Here is a 14,534-nt window from a genome sequence, read left to right on the forward strand (position 1 = left end):
TGTACTGCAGCACCAATATTTGGACTTTGTTTTTGCACAAGCCATCTTTAGTGCATTGTATATTTAGCATAATAGCTAAATTTTCTGTGGTTCTCAATGGAAAAGATTCTCAGTGGAGAACATGATAGAAATTCAAAAATGTATCCATTTGAATGGGAAGACATTATCACAAAATTCTTGTTTTACACCAATAAGCATTTTTGATTCAAGATGAAGCTTAAACCTTTCACTTATCTGTTTTGCATGTGGAAAAACAAGCATTTTTCTCACTGTAAATGTAAATAAAAGAAACCATTTATGGTTCCCTCTCTCTCTCTCTCTCTCTCTCTCTCTCTCTCTCTCTCTCTTTGGCCCTTTCTTTTTATCACAATATGGTTGTAAACTCAGGAATCCCATTTGGCCTTATTTATTACCCTGTACTTTGTGGCTTTGGCCATCTGTTTTTTCAGTTTTAGGGCTGTCTCTGTGCACTAAAATTTGTGTTTATCAAACACTGAAGTCAGTGTTGTAACTCTATCAGTTACTTGGCTCTTATCTGGCAAGGCTATATTCTCTTTGCTGACGTCTTCATTCGACTCCATTGGAGGCATATAAAATTGAACTGGTTAGCTCTGGGCAGAGTCAAAATGACCCTCATAAATGTTCCTACTACTGTTATTGGGGATTTGGGGTCTAAGCTCCTAAGATACTTTACCAACATAGTTTAGTTAACTTTTTTAGGGAACCATTAATGAACCACTGTCAAGTGCTCAGATTGGTTTGCGTTTAGGGAAGATATTCTCCAGCAGTAGCATGAAAAGGAGTGGTGTTTTTGCGCGCACTTCACAGGAGGGTTACTTTATCACAGAGCCATAGACAATTGTAATAGGAAGCAATAAGACCAAAAGCCTAATGTAAGTGAGCACTGGTACTGATGAAGGTGCCCCAGAGTTATTTGAAGATGCAGAAGCTTTCTGCATTCCTCACATTATAGTGGCATTCATCCAGTTCCCACATGGAGCCATTCACAAAGCACATTAAATATGTTGCTTTTGAACAACAAAATCAGTTCACTTTAGTCTGATTTGCTTATTTTATGTAAAAATAAAAGCCTATTTTTCCAAAAGCAAATGAGATGGATAATGTTGCTCCTTGTCCATGAGAACTGAATGAGTGAAACAAATGGGCATACTATAATTGTAGAAACTAGTATTAATATAAGTACCAAGCTCAATGATTGAAGTGAGAAATGAGATTTGACATGGACCCATGTTCTTGTCAGCTTGCTTTGGTGCTAAGCACATTTAATCTCCTCCTTGGCCATGACAGACATTTGCATCTCATCCGAGTTCAGTTCAACGACACTTGACCACAATAAATTATGCAACGTCTATCTTTTCACTTTCATTTCCAAGTTGCATATCATTTCTGGTTTGGAGATGTATCACTGTTCCTGTCAGTCAAACCCTAGTCCAATATTCCTAGAAATGATCTTAAGATTTCAAAGATATTGCAACTATAGGTGACATTGTCAGTTGGTTACAATGAAGCAGCTCCCAATGTTAGGTTATATTTAGTCATCCCACATAGTCATAGAACAGTACAGTGCAGGAACAGGCCCTTCTGCCCATGATGTGCCAAACTAATTAAACTAGTAATTAAATACCTAACTAAACTAATCTCTTCTGCCTACACAATGTCTACATCCCTCCATTCCCTGCACATTCATGTGCCTATCTAAGAGCCTCTTAAATGCCTGTATTGTATTTGCCTCCTGCCTGCACCACCACCCCTGAAAGTGCATTCCAGGCACCCACCATTGTCTGTGTAAAAAAAAAACTTGCCCCACATATCTCCTTTGAACTTACCACCTCTCACCTTAAATGCGTGCCCTCTAGCATTGGACATTTTGACCCAGGGAAAAAGATACTGGCTGTTTACTCCATTTTTGCTTCTCATAATATTACAACCTATCAGGTGTCCTCTCAGCCTCCGCCACTCCAGAGAAAACAACCCCAGTTTGGCCAGCCTCTCCTTGTAACACATGCCCTCTAATCCAGGCAGCATCCTGGTAAACCTCTTCTGCACCCTTTCCAAAGCCTCTGCATCCTTCCTGTAATGGTTGTCCAGAATTGAGTGCAATACCCCAGATGCAGCCTAACCGGAGTTTTATAAAGCTGCAACATAACCTCCCAACTCTTTAACTCAGTGCCTTGACTAATAAAGGCAAGCATGCCATATGCCTTCTTTATCACCCTATCAACTGGTGCAGCCACTTTCGGGGAGCTATGGAGTTGGACCCCACTATCCCTCTGTACATCAAGACTTTTAAGAGTCTTGCCATTAACAGTGTACTGTCCCTTTATATTTGATCTCCCGAAGTGCAACACCTCATGTTTGGCTGGATTAAATTCCATCTACCATTTCCCCACCCATATCTGCAACTGATCTATATCCCACTGTATCCTTTGGCAATCTTGTACACTATCCACAACACCACCAATCTTTGTATCATCTGCAAACTTACTAATCCACCCATCTACATTTTCATACAAATCATTTATATATATCACAAACAGCAGAGGTCCCAGTACGGATCCCTGCGGAACACCACTAGTCACTGATCTCTGGCCCATCGACCACTACCTTCTGTCTTCTATGGGCAAGCCAATTCTGAATCCAAACTTCTGGTTGAGCCTCCCATAAGGGACCTTATCAGACCTCACTAAAATCCACGTAGACAACATCCACAGCTGTACCTTCATCAATCACCTTTGTCACTTCCTCAAAACACTCAATCTAGTAAGACACGACTTGCCCCGTACAAAACCATGCTGATTGTTCCTAATTAGGCCATGGTTTTCCAAATGCTCATAAATCCTATCCCTAAGAATTCTCTCCAATAGCTTCCTTACCACTGATGTAGTCATTTAAGGTCTGGCTGAAAATTCCTAAGAGCCAGACAAATAAACAGCCTATATGGTAATAATTAATAATAACATGCAATGAAATGAAGTTGTTAACATTGGCCTGTCTGTTTGAAGATTTTCAACAGATATAGAGAGAATGGAGTAGTACTTCATTAATGGAGTCAACATAACACCATTCAAAAGTGCTGAACATCCAGCTGGAAAAAAAAATGACATCCTCTGAATAGTTTTGATGAAACTGAAAGAAAAATCTTTGGCAACAATTTGTAAATCTGTGAAGACATTAAAAAATAACCCCCACTCAGCATAACTCAATTAAATATCTGCTACCCATTCCATCATCCAGGAGGGCAAGCTGCATACATTCTCATCTCCGCCAGTAGAATTCTTCACCCTCAATCACACTGGTATTTGGACTCACTGGGCATCACTGCAACGTAGCTCCATTGATGAAAAAACTGCTGTAAATCTACTGATCAGAAATCAGGCAATCCCTGAACTGAGCAGAAACCTCAAAATTTACTTTCATTCATAATGTAGCTAAGAAGGTGGCTATTCAGCATATCAAAGTTGTTCCATGTCTTTTGACAAGCAATCCAGTTAGTCTCATTTCGTTTCTTTCCCCATATTGCTTCATTTTTTTTTCTCCAAGTATTTAACCAATTTACTTTTGAAAACTGCGATTTAGCCTGTTTCTACCCACCTCATCAGGACATGCATTCCAAATCCTCATTCTCTGCATGAAACATTTGTTGCGTCTGGTTCTTTTGCCAATCATCATGAAGTTGTGCCTTCTGAATAGTCATCCTTCCGCTATTAGAAAAAAAGAAGTTTTTCTTTATTTACCCAATTTCTACCCTTAATGATTTTAACTACCTCTATCAAATCTTCTTTTAGCAAGTTCAAGTTTATTGTCATAGGCATAATACACAAGGCATAAATGCCATGAAAACTAGGTTTTTGCGGCAGCAGCACAGTACTTGACAAACATAAGATAACATAAACTCGTATATACATAAATTATACTCTTCTCCAAGGAGAGAGTCTCATTGTCTGTAGTCTAGCCACATAACTGTAATTTGGATCAATCTAGTGAATCTCTTCTTCACCCTGTCCAAAGTCTTCATGTGTTTCATAGGTGCAGCCAAAAAAGGCAATTACCATGTTCAAAGGAAACAGTAAAAAAAAATCTAAACTCAAAATATCTTCTGCAACAGTGAACTTGGATCATGTTTTGTGCAATCTGCTGTTCAGATAACCACACAAATGGTGATAGCTTTGAATTTTGAAGACCCTCAGAATTATCTGATTTATGCTTCACTGTTGCAAAATCAGCTATTTGTTTTTCTCTGCTGACCTAGTTTATGTTGTTAATTAAATCATTTCGGAATAAAGATAATTGAAATTAACATCTAAAATGTAGATATTCTTCCTAAACACCACAACCATTGGAAAATTGTGGAACATTGTTGCATGCATTACATGGATCTTCTTAACAATCTGCAATTCCTCTGCAATAAATTTATGTGTTTTCTTTCTTATCAAATATGATAGTTGTTTTTGTGAATTATTTTAAAGTCGATCCACCTCTTCAGTGTTGCCCATTACTTCTTTTCCAATGCCCTGGGACTTTGCTTACTCTTCTTCATTGTATGCAGGAAAACTTGTTTTACAGGCTTTTGTAAATCAGCAATAAAAGAAACTATTTCAAATGTTAAGATTGTGCTTTACAAGTTACATAATTGTACCGCTCTGTTTCTCCGACCCATTTCCCAGATTATCATGCTTTGCAAATCATGCCTAATCTTTACAATCAAGACAAATACATGCACTGACACACACGTACTCAGGTACAAATCTTAGTAATGAAATGTTTTCCTTTACCCTACTCTAGATTACTGCTTCCAAGCTTGCAAAACAGAGGTTTTTGTGTTTTGTGAGCAACATGGCCTCTTTCTAATCCTTGGTGAATCTTAAATGTTCTTTCAACTATTATAAACAAGTGTGTTTTCATTGCATGGATATCCTTTTTCTGGAGTCTTGGTTCCAATCAGTAGTTGTGAATGGTTATAGGATTTTATTTTCTCAATTACTATAGCAATGAAAAAGTGTTTGTTATACTGTGCTTTAATAATATCTTCTTGTTTCTTCAGATGTGATTTGTTGCCTGATTGCTGTCTGAACCATGTCATATACATTCTCTTTGTTTTCCACACCCCTCCACCTTCTTGACATCTTAAAAGAACCTTCCTTGATTTTTAAGTTTTACTAATTCTGGTGAAAGCTCATTGATCTGAAACTTCAATTCTGTTTCCCCTACATGCTGCCAGACCTGTTGAGTTTTCCAGCATTTTCTATTTTTACTTTACACTGCATTTTGGTTAAGCCATTTTTAGGTAATATCATTATATTTCCTCATTTGTTTGTTTAAACTGCACCAGACTGAATCAACAAGCTAGTTATCAATGTATGAGGCCATTTAATCCAGAGATGAAAGTAAACTTCAGCATTTTACCACATGTAGGACAAGGGTACTGATGGGTGAGAATCATCCTATTTACAGGTTGTATAAAGGTTCAACATTAAAAAGGTTTAGCATCAATCCAGTTTCAATTGGCCATGGACCCCATAGCATAAAATCTGGCAGTATTTCACAATCTCCATGTGAGATTAAGAATAACTGGTGCAGAAGGTGCAAAACTACGTTTAGATAATGAAGAAGGTCATGTTAAAAGCAGATAATCCAACTTTAAGAATGTAGTTATGCACAGAATTAGAAAAAGTTCATATCAGAAGTATATAACTTAATACTTTCTTCAGAATTGATGTTGCAATTTTCCTAATGAATCTTGTGTCCATGAAGGCTGATGGGTAATTGCTGCATTGAGTGACTGTCAGATCAAAGTAAAATTACTTGCAATACATAGTGGAATTTAAATAGCTGTGACAAAGACTGAGTGCTAAATTATTAACTGACATGCTTGTAAATAGTACAGTAGAATTAAAATAAAACTCCTTGGTAAAGGTGGCTCTGACACTGCTTTAAAACACAGATAAGATGCAAAGTAATACAAGGAAGAAAGGAAACTATTATCAGTGGTGCACAGTATCTGCTGGTACGTAACCTCCTAGTTAGCAGAATGAAACTGTTCCAGACAGGTCATTGGTGATATGAAAGCAGATAATGTGTTATGTCTGACCAGGATAACTTTGTTTTCAGCTTATAGAAAAAGGAAATTGTGCAAAATACCATTTTAACTGGAGTCAGATTGTGGCTATGGAGTCCAATAGTAGAAAAAATTGAAAGACAGAGCTCTAGAATTTAACCAGAAACAATTCATGCAGTTACACTGCCTTTTGAAATACAATAAAGTAAAATTCGTGAAAAAGAGTTTTTAATAATACACAATTATTATTCAAAGCTCTTTCTTCTTTTTTCAAGCTTCCTAGTTAAGTAAGTGGTGGTATCACTGATGTGACTGGCCTTGCACCACCATGATTAATTGCCTTTGACAGTGGTGTTGGCAGTTATTCTAATTTTAATAAATTGCTTCAAGAATAACATCTGCAAAATAAGGCTCATCTGCATCTAAAATGAATACTAGTCTACTTCCAGTTTTGTATCCTGAGAAAGAAATTCAAGTGGCTGAGAGAATATGATTTTCTTAAGGAAATCTCTGGTTCGATTGTATAATCATGCAGTAAGCCCCACAATTCATTTTTTATATAACCACACATGTTTCTAAAGAATTAAGCAGACCCTTCTATGTGATGATAGATAAATCATGCTGAAGTACTGTTGCAGAAACCTGGTTTACCTGACTTCACATTCTCTCTGTTTGTTGTGGAGGAAGTGATTTACAATAATGTTTTAAAAAAAAGCAATCCACAACAGTTCTGCAGCACAATGCCATCCATAACTTTACTTGTCTGTTCAAAGGAGCCACAAAGTCCTGGCATGAAAGTGCAATGGGAGTATTTTTTTCTGAAGTAGGAGAATGCATTAGATGGCATAGTGGAGAACCATCTGTACCTAACCTTTACTTGAAATTGCCATTTGATGCAAAAGTGAAACCCTGGTCCTTTTTTTAAAAAAAAGGATAATAGGTGTTTTTAAGTAATTAACTCTGCCAGTTTACTGAGTGCAAAAATTATTTTATCAACAAAAATTCTGCAAAGGCGAGGAGCTTAATGTGTGTACTTATGCTTGTAATCATATTTCAAATAAATTGTTTATATAACTTGCATTATAATTTTGATACCACCAAGAGAAAAATTAAATTTTGAAATTTTGATTTTAATGTTACAAAGGAAGTGTTTCTCGGTTTTGTATATTTCTGAAATGGAAAAAAAAAATTGTTGATCATATATACAAGGAGGACAGCACCAAGTTTGGAAACCTGGAGTTTTGCTTAGGAATTATAATTGTACTGGAATTTCAGTTGACTTGTCTCTTCGTTTTCTGTAACAGCCTCTGTCAAAAAGCATGTCTGTGGAGAGTTTAATCTTTGATATTAATTGCTACATTTTCTTGCATATCTTTTTAAAAATGTATTGTCATTTAAATGTTGGTTTGCTAGTTAGTAATCTATTTTGGATTAATTGCAAAATTACATTTGCCTTTCATAGTTTTCCAAATTTCATGTCAGCAGTTTTGTGTCAGAATTAGTTGTCCTTCACAATGTTTATAGCTGTATGATTTTGCACAAGTGGTTTCTATAGCTACTGTACAGCAGCAGATGTAAAGCAGTGAAAAGCTGTGATAAGAAAGACAGGATTTTTAAACAAAAACCAGACATGGACAATTACCCTGAAGCTGAACTGAGGCCCATCAGAGTAAATGTAGGATATGAATCTTTAAAAAGTGTAAGCAAATGCAGCACTACCTGGTACTTTCTTTTTCCTGTTTATAATATGGTAATAGCATAGCTAATAACAGATTAGATATTGCAATTGCCAGAGCAATGTTTTAGGTCAGTTTTTATAAAGAAGCAGATTGTCAAGGGTTAGTTTGAAGTTCCAGAACTGAGGTGAGAAGCATTGAGTAGCAAGTTTCTTTTATTGTTTTATGCTTTCAACTGCTGTTTGCTTCTAAAGTTCACAGATAACATTTCTCTCTTCAAACAGCTGGTCTTTAAAAGGGCTCTAAATGACTTGTGGTTAACACTGCAGTAAGGGACCTCAAACAATGATTATGTTATCATTTGAAGAGGGCCTGTAAGTTTTAATGTAATAATAGTAGCGCAAACCACTGAAGGTCAAAGATGACACTGTTTAACCCTCTAACATCTGAAAAGGATAAATCAAATTTAGAGGTTTCACATAGGTCTAACTAAATGCATTTCTGATCCAAGCATAAGCTTCCACCATACTAAACCACTTGGCAGTCAATTCCATTATGTAGTAATTCTTGATCCAAGTGCAACATTTAAGTAGAACTGCTGATCTTAGCACAAAATATATCCAGCTATCTGATTGCATTGATTTGCACAATAGAGCAGTGAATCCATTGGTAAAAGGTCACATAAAATGTCCTGCTGACTCTAGAAAAAGATTTGTGCATGACTGTTCTTGTTTCGATTGAATTGCGAGATTAAAGATTAAATGAGTTGCAGTGCAAGGATTTGGAAATTGGCTGCTTTTAGCTGCTGATTCCTGATCCAAGCATAACCTTTCTTGATAATTTGGTTTATATATTTGATTGGAATGAATCTTAGACATATTTAAACAGGAGATGAATGCTTTGACTGCCTCGTTCTTAATTGCTGCATTGGAGGAACAGTTATTGGTTATATTAAATTCAATTTTATGACAGCCACCACATGTAATCTTAAAAATGACAATTGAGTGTTTTTTTTTACTCAAAACCAGTTAACTTTGAAGGCATAACAGATCAAATTAAAATTATGGTCTTAAAAAAATAGAAAAATTTTCATTTCTAAGACTGTTTAATTCTAATCATGGTCAATCAAGGTGCTTGTTTAACACGATCACTAATTAACTCAACATGTTAATTTTTCAATATGTTAATCATGGTTAATGAAAAATAATGTTGCGCCATAGTTTACTAAGAGTCTTAGGGGAAAGAAAGGCTGAATATAATGAAAATTCTACATCCAAACAGACGAATAGGCTATTCCCATGTAGTTAAGCTTGGTGTCCACACTTCTGTAAGAGAATATGATTACTGTTATGCATGTAATTAATAACTATTCTCCATTCACTGGATTTTTCTGGAGAAATTTTGTGCTATTATTAAGGGATTGTGGTAGTTTTCATTTGGAGAAATTTAAAACACGTTTTAAACAGATCCCATTTTTACAAAGAATTGAATTTGTCTGTTGTATGATAGACTCTTTGCTGTGACTCAACGTCCAACCTCCTACTCATTGGTTGATGGAATGTTGACAATAAATACTCTTTAAAAAGAAAATAAAGTGTTGCATAATGCAGGTCAGCAGAGTTACAACAGGGATCCATTCCTGTGAACTGTTCTTAACCCAGACAGTTTGCAAGTCAGAAATGCAGCTGCAAATTGAGTTCCCAGGCAGCTGAAGATGCCTGCAGCAGCTGGCAAATCCATCCTGCCGGTCTCCCAGACTATTGTTCATATGTACAGGCTGGACTAAAGTCAGGCATTTGTAACCTGGGGGAGGACATGGACTGTGATAAAGAAGTTTGCTGATGATACCAGAATTGGCATTGTGATTTTTTTTTTGTTCACTATTCAATGCCTTCATTAAGGTTTAGGCTGAGAGTCTTAACATCGTATTAAAAACCTGGACTTGGGCTTTGAGATTTAATCTAGTGTTGAGATCCTGAAATGGACTTGGAATGTGCAGTGCACCCAATTTCTAAGGATGCATCAACATGCTTCTGTTTGCTGTTAATTTTCTTTTAGTTTAGCATCTAATGCCTAACAATTTTACGAATAACTTTGGAAAAATAAGACAATGCAGATCAAACGTTTTATTGATATGAAAAATCCATGCTCTGCTCTTTTTAAAAAAAAAAGGATAGAAAACTGTGCTCATAAGACACAAAATAATCAGTGTTCAGAATGCATATCTTTACCAGATTTTTTGTGTTGAGTAAATGATAAAATGTGTATTAAGCTAAATGGTTGAAAGAAGGTGCAGCAAGATCAGAGCTCCTGGCATTTGGGATAATAATTAGCATGAATAGAGGATCACAGAATAAACAGAAAACAGGTATAATGGGTCATTTTCTTCAATTGCACAGGGTGTTGCTGAGACCACAACTGGAGTACTGTGTTCAACTTTGGTTTCTTTATTTAAGAAGGCATTTACTTGCCTTGTAGTCAGTTCAGTGATGGTTCACTGCTTTACTCCTGAGATGAAAAGGTTGACCTATGAAGAGAACTTGAGCAGGTTGGGCCCATACTCATAAAGTCATAGAGAGATGCATTATGGAAACGTCATTCAGCCATTGAGTCTGCTCTGACCATCAACCACCCATTTACATTAATCCTACAGTAATCTCACTTGTTTTATTCTCCCCACATTCCCTTTAACTCCCCCTGTATTCTACCACTCACTGACATACTCGGGACAACTTACATTGGCCAATTAACCCACCAACTCGCACATCTTTGGGAAGTGGGAGGAAACCAGAGCTCCTGGAGGAAACCCATGTGGTCACAGGGAGAATGTGCGAACTCCACACAAGCAGCACCTGAGGTCAGAATTGAACCCAGGTCTCTAGCATTGTGAGGCAGCTGCTCTACTAGCTGCACCACTCATTGGAGTTTAGAGGAATTAGAGGTGTTCTTATATACAAGGCTGTGAGGGGGCTTGCCAGGCTGGATGATGGGAGGATGGGATATCTAGAACTAGGGGAAAAATCAGAAAATGGATTATCCATCTAATGTTTTTGATGAGATGTGATTTCTTCTCTGAGGATCTCGAATTTTTGGATATTTTTTTACTCTAGAGAGCTGTGGAAGCAGAGTCACTGAAGACACTCAAGGCCAAGAGTGACAGATTTTTGATCTATGAGTCAGTTGTGGGGATAATGGAGAATAGACAAGAAAGTAGAGCTGAGATCATCAGATTACCAATAATCTCACTGAATGGCAAAGGAAACTCAAGGAGCTAAATGGCCAACCCTTCTGTTTCATATGTTCTGAAGAAAGACTGGGGCAACAGAGAGCAAGAGAAGTGGGGAGAGAAATTACAGTCATGGAGAGCTCTGAGTTGGAGTCGGGTATAGTAAGACGGCATAAGATCTGCATTGGAGGCAGTTGAGAGAGACAAAGGCTGGGAGTGAGTGAGTATCTTTTTTGAGAGGAAGGCAGGAATTTTATTTGTGTGATTTTTAAATTGGACTTTTTGATTGAATTGATCTTTAAAAGCAAGCATTGTGTCTTTGAAGAAAACTGAAAAGAAAAGCGGTTGGGAAGCACAGATGAGGAGATGCGTTTGGGTGGGACAAGGTCCTTGCCCAGTCATCTCTTACCCTGGGAAAGAAGCAAATGCTACTTGAAAGGAGTGGATGGCAAATTAAGGGTACATTCACAGCAGAGAGGGAAGATGACAAGAAGACAAGCACATACTTCTGAAGAGAAAACGGTAATGTTAGTAGTGAGACTGATAGGAAAAGGATTCAATTGTTCATCTTGCTGAGCTCTGACATGAAATGAGTCTGTGTGCAGATATATGTTCATATTTTGTGACTGAAAGCATTCATGCTATAAAATAACACAGCCCACAACAACCTCATTTGAAAAGCCTATTTATTTGGAATTCTACTGTTCTTACATTACTACTGCTAGTATGAACAATTTCTTTCAAACTAACCTCCTCTTCTTCATCCCTCAGGATAAGGATCGATATGCCCACCTTAATGATGCAAAGTATAATCCATATGTCGGCCATAATTCATTCCGTGACAAGTACTTCAGTGGAGTTATGAAGAAGGTTTCTAAGGAAAATAAAAATAACCAGAACTGACCAGCTCAAATTATATTTTGATCTGTAAAAGACTTTTTAAGCTAATAAACACAGATCCCTTTCAGTTGACTGTAACAGTATCTTGTAATGATTTATTTCAGATATGGAAGTAATTAGTATTAAATGAATTTTAATATTAAATGACTAAATAGAATATGCATAACCAGCTAAAATAATAATTGTCCTTTTATATGCATTAAGTACATTTAACTGTTATGTGAGAAAGATACAAAGGAAAATAGTGTTATCATGAAAAATCAAATTCTTATGTGTGTTAAATGGTCAGTACTGTATTACAAGAGATAATCCTGCTACCCTATGCCACAGTAAATTAAATTGAAAGACTAGGACCAAATGATTACAGATTGGTCATTTTAAAACTCATTAATGTATAACTATTTCTTTACACAAACAGCGAGCCAAAAAATCGAATGACTTACAGACAGAACTGTAAAGGTAAAAATGCCTGAATTATTTAAGAAATAGTTAGCTGATGAAATGGAAATCATATAGTCATTAGGATGGATTAAATAAATTGGATTGAAGGGCCCTTTACATCCATAATTATCTTGTGATCTATACTTGATCTGTGGAATCCTACTAACTAATGGAACTTGTTGAATTTTGTAATCAGTAATGTGGCCAGTGCGTGCGTGCGCGCGCACACACACACACACACAGTATAGTCTCAAAATTTCAGAATTCTTCTCCAGTGTGCCAACCTGTTACATCTTGTTTTTATCAAAGAATAAAAGACTTGCACTTAGGTATTTCCCAAATTCAGCATGTCCAAAAATAAATGTGAGATTATGGTAAATTCAAGGACATCTGTACAATAGCAATCCAGTAAATGACAGTCAGAATGCATTTAGCAGAGAAGATTGTGTCTGATGCCGCCATGACTTTGAAGAAGTAACATCTCAAGTGGACTCTGGTAAGTTCTCTAATATGGTATATCTTGACTTCAGTAGATTCAAATGAACAATTAAATTCAGAGCTCTGGACTTTCAAGATAGCCCATAAGGATAAGAAACTGGTCAAAGGTTAGGAAACAAGGAGTACTTGTTCGAGAAGTTATGTTAGTGTGGGGGAGTGATGCCACTAAGTGGAGAGCCTCAGGGCTAAGCTCTGGGACCTCCTACTGTTTTGAATTACAGAAATGGCTGTCAGCAGCCCGTGGCTATGTCAGAAACTATAATCAAAATGGTCAGATTTGTCGCTGATAATAAATTTAAAAAGACGGTGGAATGAAATAACCTTGTATTTCCTTGTATTTATGATATCCTGGCATATGACAGAATTTGTGGGGGTAAATACAAGCTGAGGAATCAAGAGAGAGGGGGCATCAATAACTATCTTGTAATAAATCATCAATGCGAATGTAGGAGAAAATGCCTCAGGGGTCCATTCTCTAATGATATTGAATAACCAACTGCTTTTCCACAAGCCAAAGCCCTAAAATCCACAGGAAATTTATCACTGACTCCTCCTCCATATCTAACAGCAGCAGTTCAAACCAGGGCTGATTGCCTAGGGATCACAGTGCGGCTTAAAGACAGAAGGAAGTAGGACGAGTTGTTCCACATTAAAAAGAAATACACCATTCATACAAAATTGCCTCAAGTTCGAAATTGTGTTGTTGCCTCAGGTAGCACGGGTTAATTCATTTTAGAGTGTGAAGTATTAATAACAATTAGTTTTTTATTTTTCAAAGTTCTGTCACTTTTTGTTCTTAAGACTATAAAATAAAGAGCCATTTATACACTATCTGCTTGAAGAAGAGCAGATGGAACACGGGCAGTTGACTGCTGCCAAGCTTGTTCTTCTACAGACTTGATTTTGTCTACCAACATTTATAATGCCAGGAACACTATATCTCAGGGAACTCAAAATAAACAGAATCCACCAAACAGGGTTTTGGTTCAACATTGACTAAATCAGAAATGTGTTTTTACTATTCCATTGGAAGCTGGTATTTATTTTCATTAGAGCATTGGAGGTTAATCAGAAATGTAATAGAGTTATTCAAAATTATGAGGAGTTTTGACAGAGTAAATAATAAAAAACATTTGTACAAAGATTTAATTTAATTGCCAGAAGAACCAGAGAGAAGATCAACAAAGAAAAACGATGTTGGAAGTTGTCATTGCCAGGAACGCAACAGCTGAAAGGGTGGTGGAAAGAGATTCAACGGTGACTTTCAGAAGGGAATTGAAACAGAAACAATTGCAGGGCCTTAGTTTAAAAAAAAATTGAGGCATGGGACTAGTTGAATAGCTCTTTGAAAGATCGGGCACAAATGTAAAGAGCTGACATTCCCTCTTCTATGCGTTGAGATGCCATGGTAAATATAAGTTGAATCACCCTTTTTTGCTATTGATTTAGCTCCTTTGCACCCTAGAGTAAATATTCACCAAAACTTATTTAACAAAATGCATAAGCACTGAAAAATCACAGGGTTGTGGTATCTACAGTTACATTGGCATTGTGCTTGCAAGAATTTGTTATGACTTTAAGTTTTAGAGTTGTGACCATCCACATCTTCAAAACCAGGGAACTTCAGAAAATCAGTAATACTTTCAATAAAGTTCTTCTGAAGATATGTCTGTACACTATCACCTCAGTTTTTGCAAGCTATTAATCTTTTGAGTTC

General features: G+C 36.7%; 1 protein-coding gene across 2 annotated transcripts in view; it reads left to right on the forward strand.

Annotated features, from left to right (window-relative positions):
• The window catches only part of trmt11 (tRNA methyltransferase 11 homolog), a 59,209-nt gene extending 47,179 nt beyond the window's left edge, over positions 1-12,030 (forward strand). Inside the window, exon 13 of one of the 2 annotated variants that reach the window (XR_007957014.1) lies at positions 11,750-11,882. Coding sequence is in view for 1 of the 2 variants with exons in the window: in XM_052024783.1 (XP_051880743.1) it covers positions 11,750-11,881 (132 nt within the window). In the remaining variant the exon portion in view is untranslated. Of the gene's footprint in view, positions 1-11,749 lie in introns of both variants that reach the window. The other variant, XM_052024783.1, reaches the window with a different exon arrangement.
• The last annotated feature ends 2,504 nt before the right edge of the window (positions 12,031-14,534 follow it).

This window comes from Pristis pectinata, chromosome 10 (assembly GCF_009764475.1).
Source record: "Pristis pectinata isolate sPriPec2 chromosome 10, sPriPec2.1.pri, whole genome shotgun sequence".
NCBI lineage: Eukaryota > Metazoa > Chordata > Chondrichthyes > Rhinopristiformes > Pristidae > Pristis > Pristis pectinata.